At 36.4% G+C, this 14,199-nt stretch overlaps 1 protein-coding gene across 1 annotated transcript; it reads right to left on the minus strand.

Annotated features, from left to right (window-relative positions):
* Positions 1–2,837: 2,837 nt before the first annotated feature.
* On the minus strand, positions 2,838–11,914 carry LOC144438020 (dehydrogenase/reductase SDR family member 4-like). Its single transcript, XM_078127052.1, has 7 exons — positions 11,798–11,914; positions 9,171–9,348; positions 7,823–7,900; positions 6,923–6,946; positions 4,721–4,855; positions 4,053–4,105; positions 2,838–3,785 (listed from the first exon to the last, which is right to left on the minus strand). Exons 1-7 carry the CDS (start codon positions 11,878–11,880, stop codon positions 3,671–3,673), a joined length of 666 nt encoding a protein of 221 aa, XP_077983178.1. The 5' UTR covers positions 11,881–11,914; the 3' UTR covers positions 2,838–3,670.
* Positions 11,915–14,199: the final 2,285 nt, after the last annotated feature.

Consider the following 14,199-nt stretch of genomic DNA (forward strand, 5'->3'; position numbering starts at 1 on the left):
GACAGTTGACTGTACTGCCCAGCGTGACCTACTTATGGGGAGAACCCTTGATGAAGTCCATTCCTGTGCAAGGGTGTTGGAAGAATTGTCACGTATGAAAACTCTATATGTTGACTTTCAAAACCAAAATCATAATGATTATTTATTTGTCTCTTGCTGCCTGCAAATTGAAAATACGTTTGGTTACATTCGTTTGTGATTACCGCTCAAAATTTGCACAAAATATGGCTATAAAAACATGTTTCTGACATGTGGTAGTTAATATTATAAATGTGAATGTAATGTTTTAAGACTTTGGTTGCAAAATTTCAGTTCGTCTATGTAACCACGGTATAAACATATACCGACTTGCCCCAATATGGCCACTGCTATGCGTGTACAACTTGTCAAGCATTTAAGTTCTCAAGTTGAAATTGTTGACAGAGGTTTTTACTTACTTGAAAAAATCGTCATTACTTTGTTTATTCAGGGATGCTGTTTTGTGATGTGGAATGTTGCTTGGACATAAAAGTGTATATTTGGGAACGCACACAAAACAAACTCAACAATGCTTGAGTATTTAGCTGCAGCAATAACTGTAATACTCATGAATGATGACTGCCCTCTATTTGAAGATCGACAAATCTTTTGTTTTTTAAAAACAACACTTAGGCAGAAAGCCTAACCTTTTTCAGTTTCTATTGCCCTCTGTGGCCAGATAGACAAATCTTTTGTTTATGGGTAAAACTCAACTGCGCAACTTTGCAGAAATATTCATTGCGCTGTTGCCAGAAAGTTTCAATGTTATCATTTTGTCATTGTAGCCACAATATCACGGTAGCAGGGTTTATATTGAACTGAAATATTACCTCAAAAGAATGAGGAAAAGTTCAAAGTTCAATCAAACAGTGTACGTCATTGAAAAATGCGACATATCGAATCGTTCGAAAATTTCAAGTATTTAAATATATATGCATTTCAGAAAATAAAAGTATTACTTGGCACTAAATATTAATATATTAATGAACCTTTTTATATTTTCACGAACTCTTAGAGTACACTTGTTAGATACATTAGTTGTTGTTGAAAGAAAAATAATCGGCAAAAACTGTATTTTCAGAAAAAAAATTCTGTGTTTTTGAATTTACAGTTGGTATGTAAATATTACATTGTTCTTGGATTAATGTCTGCCTTTAAAAATGCTGTCGATTCTTTTGTTTGGACAATAGATATATACTGAATTCAAGAGCAAAACTTGAATGTTGTGACTGAAGCAAAGAGTTTTTTGTTAAAAAAAACAAACAGCAGAAAGGGCAAATATTTATCCAGTCAAAAAATGAAATATTTGACAAGAGTATAATTTCCATACATTCCATGTCCAGCCAGATATGTTTGGGTCAAAGGTGAAATTTCAATGTTTTGTAGTTCTGATATGCAACCTGTAAATTTTTGTAACAGAAACGATGAGTGAAAAATACAGAAGAGTTCAGTGTCAACCCCAACGTACCTACCTAGTTTCCCTCCCTTCTAATGGCCCCTATAACAAGTAGTTTGATTGGTGAAGTGATATTAAGTTGTGATTTTTTAACCAATCAGCAATTGTGTTATTTATGAGATGTGTTGAAAGGTTTGTGAAGCTTGAGTTTGACCCATGACCCTAACACTTGACTGATAGGCATTGAATACTGTTATCTTTCCCCAAGCATGTTGTTCGTTCATGTCGCATTATTTCATGAATATTTTTCAGTAAATTTTGATAAATTCAAGACAATACAAAGTGAGTAAAATATAGACTTGCAGTCATAAATTCACGCTGATGATCATTTTTGTCATTATATTTCCCAGAGCTTGGAGTTTAATATATTATATATGTGTACATATTGTCATCTTCATTTACCATATTATTGCTATAATAATTATTTGATTCATAATTCTAATGTTATTTTCCATCGACAACATTTTCTGTTGTTGACCAAGTTACATCATTAAAAGGACCTGTTGAAAGTATTATGTCTGAAAAGATTGTGAATGTGTCACCCCCTGTATACATGGACTACAACAAGTGAAATAGAACATGTGTGTCACCCCCTGTATGCTTGGCATACACAAGTGAAATAGAACATGTGACTGTCACTCCTGTATGCTTTGCATTCACAAGTGAAATAGAATGTGACTGTCACCCCCTGTATGCTTGGCCTACAACAAGTGAAATAGAACATGTGACTGTGTCACCCCCTGTATGGTTGGCATACACAAGTGAAATAGAATGTGACTGTGTCACCCCCTGTATGCTTGACATACACAAGTGAAATAGAATATGACTGTGTCACCCCCTGTATGCATGGTATACACAAGGGACTCTGTCTCCCCCATTATACATTAAATCCACAAGTGAAGTGGAATATGAATGATTGTATAGAACTACCTTTGAAATACACGAGTGTCTAACCATAGTATGCAATCGGATACAAGTGTAAGGGAACATTTTGAGTTGGTATAAACCATCCAAAACTTGTACCAACATTACCCATAAGAAAACTTGTTACTTCTGCCCTAGGCTTGTACCAGTAATATACGTTGTTAAAAGCCTCTGCAGATGTACATACATACATACATGTACACACACACACACACACACACTCACACATACATACATACACATTTGACATAAAAAATAACCACAAACATTACAAATTATATGTAATATATTCATAAAGTGATAAATATTTTTTATTGTTACACTACATTTACAGCAGGTTTCTTGAACAAGAACAATTTTCCGTTTATCTGTAGAGAAGCAAAATGAATTGAAGCAAATGAAAAAACTATGAAATATCCCGAATAAAATAGACCCAAGAAGCATAACCTTTGTCAACTTATGTAATAACTCCGTCATATCTCCATTTTCCCCAAGACACCAACTCTTTCTTGAAAATGTGTTTATACTATTTTCCTTTTAGAGTCCAAAAACACTGATAAACAGCAAAAAAACCCTGTTTTTATAATCAAGATTAAAGTGTCGCCCGCACATAAGATACGTACACTAAGTGTCCTTCCACACTAAAGGGATACGGCCGATGAGGGCGTCCCTACATGGCGTATCATGCAGACTTGTACATATACTAGACGAGGGAGAGAACATTTCGAAGCAACTAAATGCGACATTACACACATAATAGTTACTAGTATACTACATTATGTTGTGATATTGAAATCTTTTAAGTCCAAAAACGTTTGATGTTAGATCATCGTAAAAGGTGTTTCCTCATCCCTGTTTTTCTTGAATTGGTTAAAGAAAGGTTTTTCTGAAATAAACTGACGACGAAAATAAGTCTAAACTGACAGTTTTACTCAACATCTATTTTTCAATAGTAAATCAGTCTATTCAACCAATCTGGAAGAACCTCTAATCACTGGACACCTGGAATACCTATGCTGATTTCCAGTAACATGCAAATTTGGTTGGTTCAGAAAACAAGCGTAGAAAAAGTTTACGCTGCAACTATTTTTTTAAAGAGAGTTTACACGACTGAAATGTTTTTAGGTTTTTTCGTCATTCAATTAACATTTCCGGGAACTGACTAGCGTGGAATGTGTTGTTGCCCATTTGTACTTATTAGTATAAGTTGAGCAATGCCGGTAGTTCAAAGACGTAAAGACAAGAACTCCTCTGCGTGTACAGTGCTGGGTATTAGAGTCTAACTGATCCACCACCTGAAGCACAGACAACCTCCCCCGTGATATAAGTGGCGTCGTCCGAACAGAGGAAGGCCACTATCCCTCCACACTCTTCTACTGATCCCAATCTGAAATGAAATATGCAAATTAATTAGGGGGGGGGGGGTTCAATGTTATGTAATAAAAAGTAATGGTGAAAAATCGTCGATCAAGGAGCCTCACAAAAAACTTCTTGAAGTCCTTCTACAACATTTTAGTCATATCCCAGAACTGCATCAGTTATTTCAATGAAAGTCCTCTTTTTGCAATTATCATTCAGTGTGAGCGATACTTTGGAAAAAAAATCAAACTATATATAACAAGGACTTTATTTTAAAATAACGAATGTTTCTTACCTGTTCATTGGTATCAGCTGCATATTTTGTTGGAGCTGGTCGTTGTCCATGAACTTTGAAAAAGAAATGAAAGAATTAATTGCTGAATTATTTTTTGAATCGTAAAAATTAAACTAAATTGACAGGCACAAATTTGTGTAAACGTCATCAACACAACATCACCACATCCACTCTCTGTGTTTACAACCCATTTCATGTTAGTGTTCACTGGCTGTGTTTGATACTGCCAAGCAGAACTTGAACCAATATGAAACTGCACATTCTACTCTCTACGAGCAAGACAGCAGTGCCACATTTTGTCTGAATGAAATAAACAACTTTAAATATATATGGCAACTAGACGCAGACATGCGGGCGCCATTATTTTGTTGTCTGATTTTAAATTGATGTATGCGTCCGTTAGTTCATTTTAGTTGATATTAGACAAAATGTAACAAGAAACTATGTTCATTCAACCTTGCTGTCTTAAGTGTAGCATGTGCATTTTCTTATTGGTTGCATCAAACAGATCTAGCGCCAGTGAACACTAACATAAAACGAGTGGTAATGACAAGTCTGAGGACCCATTCGTCATGTGACGATCACTTCATTTCCAGACTCCCCCGCAACCCCCCCCCCCCCCCCCCCCCCCACACACACACACACTATACACGCATTGCTATTCTTACCACCCTTGCCGCCTTGGTGTCGATCAGTCCTGGGGCCAAGCAATTGACTCTGATGTTCTTGGCTGTACATTCTGGTACTAGTGCCTTCGTCATACCAAATAGCGTCGTTTTGCTCATTGTGTAACTATTACGAGCCTGAATCAAACACAAAATTTACATTTTGAAACTTAAAGCTGACCTGTACCATTTTGTCAATCAGACAACAACAAATATAGTCCATGGGAATTGGTAAAATACAATATTATCAGACATTGTACATGTTAAGGAGTCGAATATATCAAAAAGCAGGACAGCAACAAGTTGAAATTGTTATTGCATTGGGGGCAGTGTGTTTTGGGTGCGGATTATTTACCCTGTTCGTTCTACGTCATAACAACCCCTGTCTACGTCACAACAACTCCGGTCTATGTCACTGATTTTCGTAAATCTTGCTTAAGGGGATTATTTCCGAATATTTTTCTGTTTCAATAGCCTACTATTAATAATTTAAGTCCAGAATATCAACATTGTGTTGCCTTGGTTACTTTAAAAGTACGAGACAGTTTTGTATCTGAAACGTCAACGATAATATTAATAGTACGTCATGTAAGCCGTGTTGGGCGCCCTCATCGGCCCTGTCCCGCTAACGAAAATACAACTCTCAATGAGGACGGAATGACACGGTGTATCTCTTTCCTACAATTTTATTTGCTGGTATTTGACCTTTATGTTTTGAGTCATAGCAGTTCAATGAGAACACTTGTGGCGCAACGAGGCCTTCAAACCAATGTGCACAAGATGTAATAAACTAAGAAATGTATGGCTACTTACGTAGTGAGCTGTATGATAGCCTGCTGCTGATGAGATAAACACGACAGAACTGCCTCTGTAAAAAAAAATGTTTATTAGTTTATATTGCATGTATGGTATTAACTTCGGTGAAAAATCTCAGCATTTTCGTTACACTAGAATATTAAAATATGCTAATGTAATGTGAAAGTTTATGAATGTCTTCGAAGGCAATAATATCGCTTCTGATGGCGTTGGCACATTTGCTGGGATGAGCAATAATGGTTTCTAGCTTCGACCGTTTTAGTATTCGTACAATAAATTACGTCATCGAACTATTTACGTATTATGCTCGAATATCAAGTTTGAATCTGCCAATAGCAAATTAAGTAGTGATAGCTGCTCAACTTCAGTTATTACAATACTACATGCCAAACCTTTAATACAATCAGCGCTAGCACTGACCCTTCCCCGAAAAATGTTTCAATTCATGGCTTGTGCACCATTAAGAACATGAATTAAAGTTACAATACACGATTGGGAACTTACTTTGTCTTTCCTAAATGTTCAATTGCTAATTTTGTTAGAAAGAAAGGGGCTTTAACATTGGTATCGAAGACCTGAAAAAGAGAGAGAGAGAGAGAGAGAGAGAGAGAGAGAGAGAGAGAGAGAGAGAGAGAGAGAGAGAGAGAGAGAGAGAGAGAGAGAGAGAGAGAGAGAGAGAGCGCGAGAGAGAGAGCGAGAGAGAGAGAGATTAATTGAAGTATCGTAACAACATGAGCGTAAACGTTTACCAGAACCTTAATTTTATATACGACAATATGTTAGTCAATGCTACATCCATTTAATGTCTTTTTAATGTAAATAGAATACATTCGTTATAACTTGTAACCATTTTTGTACTTTGCAGTCAAATACCTCCAATGAATCACGACGAACGCTGGAAATATTCAACGTGCCTCTTATCTTTGCATCCGTGACAAAGACAATGATTTCTTATTTAATTTGCAAGATAGTTATACATTTAATTTACCTAAATTACAAAAAGTTTTGTTTTTGATATATCTGAAAGTATACCTAATGTAAAACCTTTGAAGATTACGTCATTATTTTGTTTTCGAAATGACGTCAAGTAGATACTGACGAAATACAGCAATACGAGATCTAGCGAGAACAGTACTAAACGAAAGTATATGACTTAATGAAATCTGACACAGAGGGCGGCAATCTGTTCCGCGATACATATATCTGTTACAAAATCTCAATTCAGTGTCGTAGTTTATCCTACGAGTGAATACATGTCTACATGTCTATAGAAACAAGATGGAACACACGTCCAGTTAGAATAAAAAAGGTCTATAGTATTTCATGCTAGATAGATGTATTAAATGAAGTAGCGTAAGTAATGAAGTAAAACAAAGCAAAATGAATTACCTTGTCCCAAAGTTCTTCTGTAGTCTGAATAGAAAGAAAGAGAGAAAACTTTGAAAATCTTACCTCAAAGAAATTTATAGACAAATTTATTATATTCCCGCCAAAAATAAGTGTCAGCCCACCAAAATATATTTCTATGTAAATGTCGTTTCATTATTGAATAGCAACACTGTGTTGTCTAAAAAGTGCTTGGCTTATTATATACATATATACATATATATATATATATATATATATATATATATATATATATATATATATATATATATATATATATATATATATATATATATATATATATATATATATATATATATGGACAATGTCGGCGTTTCCTTCATGCAATGACAGGTTTGTTTACACTTGTAGGGCGATATACACTGAAGTACACATATTCTGACTATTCTGACAACGTACGGATTATCATTTCGGTATAAACTAACGGCTAATGCCTTCAGAAAAATCTCAAACCTTTTTTTTCTATAGAGCTTTCGACATTAAACTCTGTAGTACCCCCACGTATATTTATATGTAAACTGACACTGTTACTACATTGCATTTGATTGATTGATTAGTTGGTTGGTTGGTTGGTTGGTTGATTGGTTTGCTGATTGGTTTGTTGATTGGTTTGTTGGTTTGTTGGCTTTTGGTTTGTTGGTTGGTTGGTTGGTTGGTTGGCTAGTTGGCTGGCCAACTGAATGGTTTGTTCATTGGTTGGTTGGTTGGTTGATTGATCGATCGATTGATTTAATGATTGATTGATTGATTGATTGATTGATCGATCACATTGTAATTTTTCACATATACAGGAATTCTTTCTCCGCTGGCTCTAAATATTCATGTTAATTAACAACAGTTACTGCCTACGCTCTATGACGAAACCTATAATCACTGACTCACCTCAAAGGCTGGTCTAAATATCGGCATAAACGCAGCGTTATTTATCAATATGTTGATACCACCAAATCGTTTTACAGTCTAGGAGAAAGAAAACGTAATACATATTAATGGAATTTGGACAACTGTTCGCTCATAGTAACACCCACGAAAAAACACCAGTGCAGTGCGTTTGTTTGAATGAAGAGACTTCAGGTAAAGACAAAATTAGGTAACTGAAAACAACACTATAACTGATACAATAACAGCAGCAAGTGCCTGTGATGTAGGTTTTACACGGTACCGGTGCTTTTGTGATTTTGTTTACATCTGTGAAAGTTACAATGTAAAAGTAACACTTAGTAACAGTCATACAACATGCAGTGTTCTATCAGTAAACAGAGTCATGGGATCTGTCGCTCCTGTGGTGTTTATACTTTGATAAGTTACCGACAATAGTTACATTGTATGTCTTTCCTTCTCTCACTCCTGCTTACCACAAGCAAACAAATGCACCATTGTTTTTTCGCCGCTCGTATATCATTGACAAAAGAAAGAACTGTCGCAGTAAGAATACTGTGAATTGCATATATACTTCAAAACAAAAACCTCTACTAATCAGAAACACTTTGAAAAGAAACAGAAAGGATAGGGTTCACAATGTTTCAAATTGAAAAATGGGGTAAAATATGCTAAATTAAAGAACCAATTATTATTTTAAAGTAAATTAAATATATAGCATGCCAAAATGGTCTTATAAAGTTGCTATACTATCTCCGGCACAGCAGACTGGCGCCAAATCATATACATTGTAACAATATGCATTGCTTTCACGCATGTAAATGGATGAAAAAGTAAAAATTGAAGAGGTTAATGGCGCCAAAATGGCCTAAAGACTATTTTTTGTGATTCTTTGTGATCTTGATCTCACAAAAAGCACTTAACCTTTATTCTGAAGAAAGATCATCAAGCAAAAACGTGAATTAAGATTGATTTAGAGAGAGAAAAGGGCCCAGTGGAAACATTTGTTTTTGTTTTTGTCATATCTAAAAAACCCAAAGTTTTTCAAAAGCCCCAAGGATATTTTCCGATAGTTTGTTTGCTTTTTCTCCACTCTCGTCAAATGATTGTCCTATCGGCACTATGCACTACGCCCTTCAACTGTTTTTCAATTTTTGTATTACCCGAATCATACAAGGTATACTGTGTTTGTATGTTTTGCACATGCAAGCCGACACATTAGTGTTCGATCTTATATTTTTTTTATCTGGCTTCCGTTGAATTTACAATAGGTTAACAAGTTCAATTCCTGTAATATCGACGTCCACACACAACTGTGCTATCGACATTGTTAGCCCGGCGTCGTACCTACCTCATGTACAAGCCGTTTTCTATGATCTTGATTACCAACATGGCAAACCACGCCCTCAACGCTCAGATTTTCTGATCTCAGTCGGTCAACTGCTTCGTCCACATTTTCCTGTTTTCGACTACTAATCATAACATCGGCTCCTTCCTGGGCTAATCTTCGGGCAATGCCAAAACCAATTCTAATAAAAGGTAGGAAAAATGATTTGGAAATCCTCATCAAAACTTGTATAATATATGTTCATTGTATAATATAAAGTTCAAGTGAATCTGTACTCGCTGCAACTTTTTTTTTTGAAAATGTTTTTATAGGTACAATGATTTAACCGTAATATCGTACACCATGAAGAGTTCTAGTATTGATTCATCTCTGAATAAACGTGTTTTTTGTAGCTGTAGACACGATAAATCGAACCAAATTGATTTTCAGGCCCGCACCCAAAATCAGTGCCCTCAACGGTGAACACGATTTTATCCTATATTTGTACTTCTTATGGATAATGACAAGCACTGATTAACATGTAAAATGTCTTATTATTTGCACCTGCTCAATCTGTTACCGTATTTCTACTAGTAGGCAGGGTATATCCATGGCGTCAACCCCTCCCCAGACTCGTGTAACCATTTGATCGGCGCCTGTCCCCGTTATGTTAAGCGGAGTCGTACACCGTGTTCCAAACATGTGTGAAACCTGACGTTGAATTGGCCATAGACGTGTACATGAATACCCGTGATCTACACGTAGATAAGTTTATTTTGAAAATTCTTCGGGTATTGCAAATATTATGGAGAACGCAATACTTACACAGCACGACCAGACATGGCCTAGTCTATCTGCTAGTGGACCTTGGCAATTCAACATCCAATACAAGGCTGTGTTATTTTTATGTATATTGTGACATGTAGAATGAATTTGTCCGAGTTATTTTTGTCTTGTTCATAGCGGTTGGACAATTGCCCAAACTATTTTTGTCTTTTGATTGGACAATGAAGTGAACTGAGATATATCGCTAACGATTAGGGTCAACTGTTAGGTATGCAGACGACACGTCACCCTAAAACCACTTCATATTGATGTTACCTTCTTCATGATTGGTTGTCGAGCACAGTTATGTATGCATATATGACAATTTCTAGAATGGCACCATTTATATTGTTATCATACAGCGATAAGTAGGCATAACCGTGTCTGGGCATGGGCTGCTACTATCAAACAGACTGAACATTTGTTTTCGGAGTCAAATGCATTAACGAGATTGGTCTGTACATAGTCAGCAATTTCGTCGAATCCCAAATACGTTTTAACGATAGAAACATCGATCGTCTCGCTCGAAAAACATCAGAACATTGCAACGTTTTATCGATATTGCTACACAAAGTCCAGTATGTATCGACATATTGCGACATCTTATCGTCTGGCACAACAACAGAAATGGAAATTGTTACATTTTAATCTACTGACATGCCTGAAAAAAGTTTACATTTTTACAATGTATATGAATTGGCGCCAGTCTGATATGATACTGAAAGGAGCTCAGGCAATGAAAGACATCTTTCTGCCGATTTGAAATGGGAGACTAATGTTGATTTTATTGTTAAGAAAGCACAGCAACGATTATTATTTCTGAGACGATTGAGGAGCTTTCGTGTAAGTCAGAAATTGTTGGTTAAATTTTATCGGGCAGTGATTGAGAGTGTCTTGACTTTCTCATTCATTGTCTGGTATGGTAATGCAACAATGGATGACAGGAAGCGACTCAAGCGGTCGTCAACACTGCCAGTAAAATCATTGGATGCAGTCTCCCGTCGCTTGACGATCTCTACAGGGCTCGAGTGTTGAAAAAATCTTTGTCTATCGTCCGTGATGAGCACCACCCTGCACATAATTTGTTTCAATTGATGCGTTCTGGTGAACGGTATCGTTCAATCAAGTGATTCAAGTCTGGTTCCAATCGATCTTTAAACAGTTTTTATCCCACAGCTGTTAGAACCTTAAACGAATCTAACCTAAGTATCTCGAGAGTGCATCGATTTCGCCTAGCTTAACTTTTTACCTATGTAAATGTATTGTTTTTTCGTAGTCTTTTGTTTTTGTTTTTGTTTATTCTGTGTGCTTGTCTGTTGTATTTGCAGTAGCGTATATATATGATAAATAAACATTATTTTTATTATTATTATTATTATTATTATATATTATTTAATTATTATTATTAAAAACATGCAGCAATATCAGTAATATTTCTGTCAAGCGAGACGTTGAAAAGGTGCAGTGTTAATTTTGTCTCGCCAGAACAACAATATAGCAATGTTGATAACATTGTTAAGCAAGCCGCAAGTTAACTGTCTTCGTGAAGCCAGGTTTTTCAGCCAGTAAGTCTAGCTTGTGTTAATCACCCAAAATCCGTTCAATTTTGCAACTCAAGTTGACAATCGTCTTCGAATTGTTTCCGAGTCAAATATAGTGATGTGAGATTGGTCTTGAGTTGAAAATTCAATGTCATCAGCTCCAAATCGTATTCATCAGTGCAATAATATATGGAGAAAAAAATATAAAGGTGCTTTGTGGAAAATGTCATTTTCACTTGAGAAAAACAATTATATGAAAGACAAAAGTGGTTGGTCCTTGCTTACCCTTCAGTAGAACCTGTAACCATGGCCACTTTGCCGAGCAATCTTTTTGAAGGCACTTCAATAAGTTTTCTTGCTGGTTGCATTTTTTCTTCGTGCTTCGGTAGATTGACGCCTGTCGAAATATTCCAGTATACACAGGTGTGCTTAAAAATAAACCTCAGCAGGCTTCGGTCATCTATATATATGCAATGTTATCGCTACTTCTTATTGGCCATTGCCAGCACGTGATTTAGGCCGAGATTAATTAGCTTTGACCTAATTTTGCCCCAAACGGCACGTAAGCAACAGGACTGTTTGACACAGTTCAACGGTGAATTACAGTCGTAGTAACTAATTGATAAATACCAATTCTACATATATTCCATTTTCAAATCTTTATATAATGCGTTTTAAAATAACAAATAAATCAAAAGCAACACATCTGAGACCTTATTTGAACAGTGTACAATCTTCGTATCAATAGACTGGGATTCCCATATTTTGATGTATTATTTTTTATTTTTTTGTGTGTGTTTTGTTGTTGTTTTTGTTTCTCATTAACAACGTCACTACAACCAATGAATGTTATCCATAATAGAAATCTCTGGAAGTATTCCAAATTTGCAATAACTCACATTGATATATGTCAATGGCTTTGTTATTAAGAATTCTAAATTTAGCAATTGGCTCCAGACTTCGTCCTACTGACCCAACAAAAGAATCTCACGTGCACACAATAAGGTATCGTGGCCTTTATCACAAATACACTGTCAGGTACGCAAACAATTATTCATCCCGGTATAAATCACGCGCTGGTGGCAGGTTGGAGGATCGTAACTGTTACCAATTCACACCGACATCCGAGAGTCAACAGTTCTCTCAAAGATAAATGCAATCGATGGAGACAGCTTTTGAAAAGGAGAAACATTTAGTGCCGTCTGTCCTGTATTCAACTTTTATAGATAGGTGAATTTATATTGTGGGTAGCAGCAATCGTTTAGATACACCCTTATACGTGGTAAAACGCCAACGTAACGCAAATCAATAGCTTTCTGACAAAAACCATATATTAGAGTTCGGGACCTCTGCAACAAGACTGGCCACAATGTGTAATGGGATAAAAACCAAGTAAAGATTCTAGTCAGAGAACAGGACTGGTTAAAACGCAAAGTAAAGGAAACCATATATATCAGACAGAGAAGACCCATCCTGATGAACAGGGACCAAGGATACCAACTACCGTCAATTTACGGACATATTATTCTGCATGGTTCGGAGAGCGACATTAACGCTGAATATCCTAAAACATTGAGTGATCAAGGTCCGTAGTAAAAGGATCAAAGCAGCCCATTTGTTTCCAATTTACCATTCCAAAGGAATTATATTTTATCGTTCATCTATTAGACAAAACTAAGTTTTCTTCAGCCTTTCTTGTTAGGGCAGCCCTTTTTATTTTTCTGTTTCTCTCCACCGACCCTAATTTGCAGCTCCGACATCAGAAAAAACCCTTTTTTAAAAAAAAATTTCCGACCGACCCCCGGGTTCAACACAGCAAGATTGTAAGGTTCGAACGAACATCAAACGTTCCTCATGGCGTCTTCGACCATGTACCAGTGTTCTGCCGAGGCCGCGACCTTGCCCCCCCCCCTAAAATTACAAATGACGCAATAATTTCCCCATGTTGCGTCGCTTTGGCACATTCATTTTACGGCATGGCAGACATCAAAATTATTTAAGTCCGCGGCAAAGCCCTGATGTCAATCCCACACGAAGTATACTGACTCCGTAAAGGAAAGTTTTGTTGACATCATATAAGATACAGTGACAACGCATAGTTCTATTGTTAACATAAAAAATGACACAAAAAGATCAACTTTGATAAACTTAATCTACAAATTGAAACATTAGAGGGAGTAGATGAGACATCGAACTGGACGTCTCTCGTCACATGTTTTGTCTACCATCACTATCGCGACCTCTGACTTACTCACTGATGTGTGCCAAACACTGAACTTGCTACCGGAAATCGGAACATGTGATTTTCATTTGTTGATGGGTTAGATTAATGGAAACAAAATGAGTACGTATGTATTTTGAGCTGTGTTAGGGGATCGTGTGGCATGATGTTCACAGTGACATATGTGAATGTTGGGCACTGAATCAATCCGTGATCACTGGCATGGCCACTATAGACGGCCGGTGCGTGTGCGCCCGGTCAGACATGAAGAATGAACTTGTTGTGCAAATCAGAACATAATTACAGTGGTTTTTACAAAGCATCCCAACTTTGACGTCGTTGATAGTTTTAGTTCAAGATTTCTGAGTTTCAATGACACGTACCTAATGTCAGCTTTCCGAATCAAGTTTACGGTATGTAACTAATAATGTCGTCAATTGATATAGCAGGACCAAATCACGATCAT

The sequence above is a fragment of the Glandiceps talaboti genome, chromosome 7 (genome assembly GCF_964340395.1).
Source record: "Glandiceps talaboti chromosome 7, keGlaTala1.1, whole genome shotgun sequence".
Lineage (NCBI taxonomy): Eukaryota > Metazoa > Hemichordata > Enteropneusta > Spengelidae > Glandiceps > Glandiceps talaboti.

Bases quoted from the DNA above. Each gene is read 5' to 3' on its own strand.
- LOC144438020 (XM_078127052.1), bottom strand. From the start codon at position 11,880: ATGCAACCAGCAAGAAAACTTATTGAAGTGCCTTCAAAAAGATTGCTC. The intron at 4,106-4,720 runs GTAAGAATAGCA...TCTTTTTCAAAG, and splicing joins ACACCAAGGCGGCAAGGGTG to TTCATGGACAACGACCAGCT. The intron at 3,786-4,052 runs GTAAGAAACATT...ATTTCATTTCAG, and splicing joins CAGCTGATACCAATGAACAG to ATTGGGATCAGTAGAAGAGT.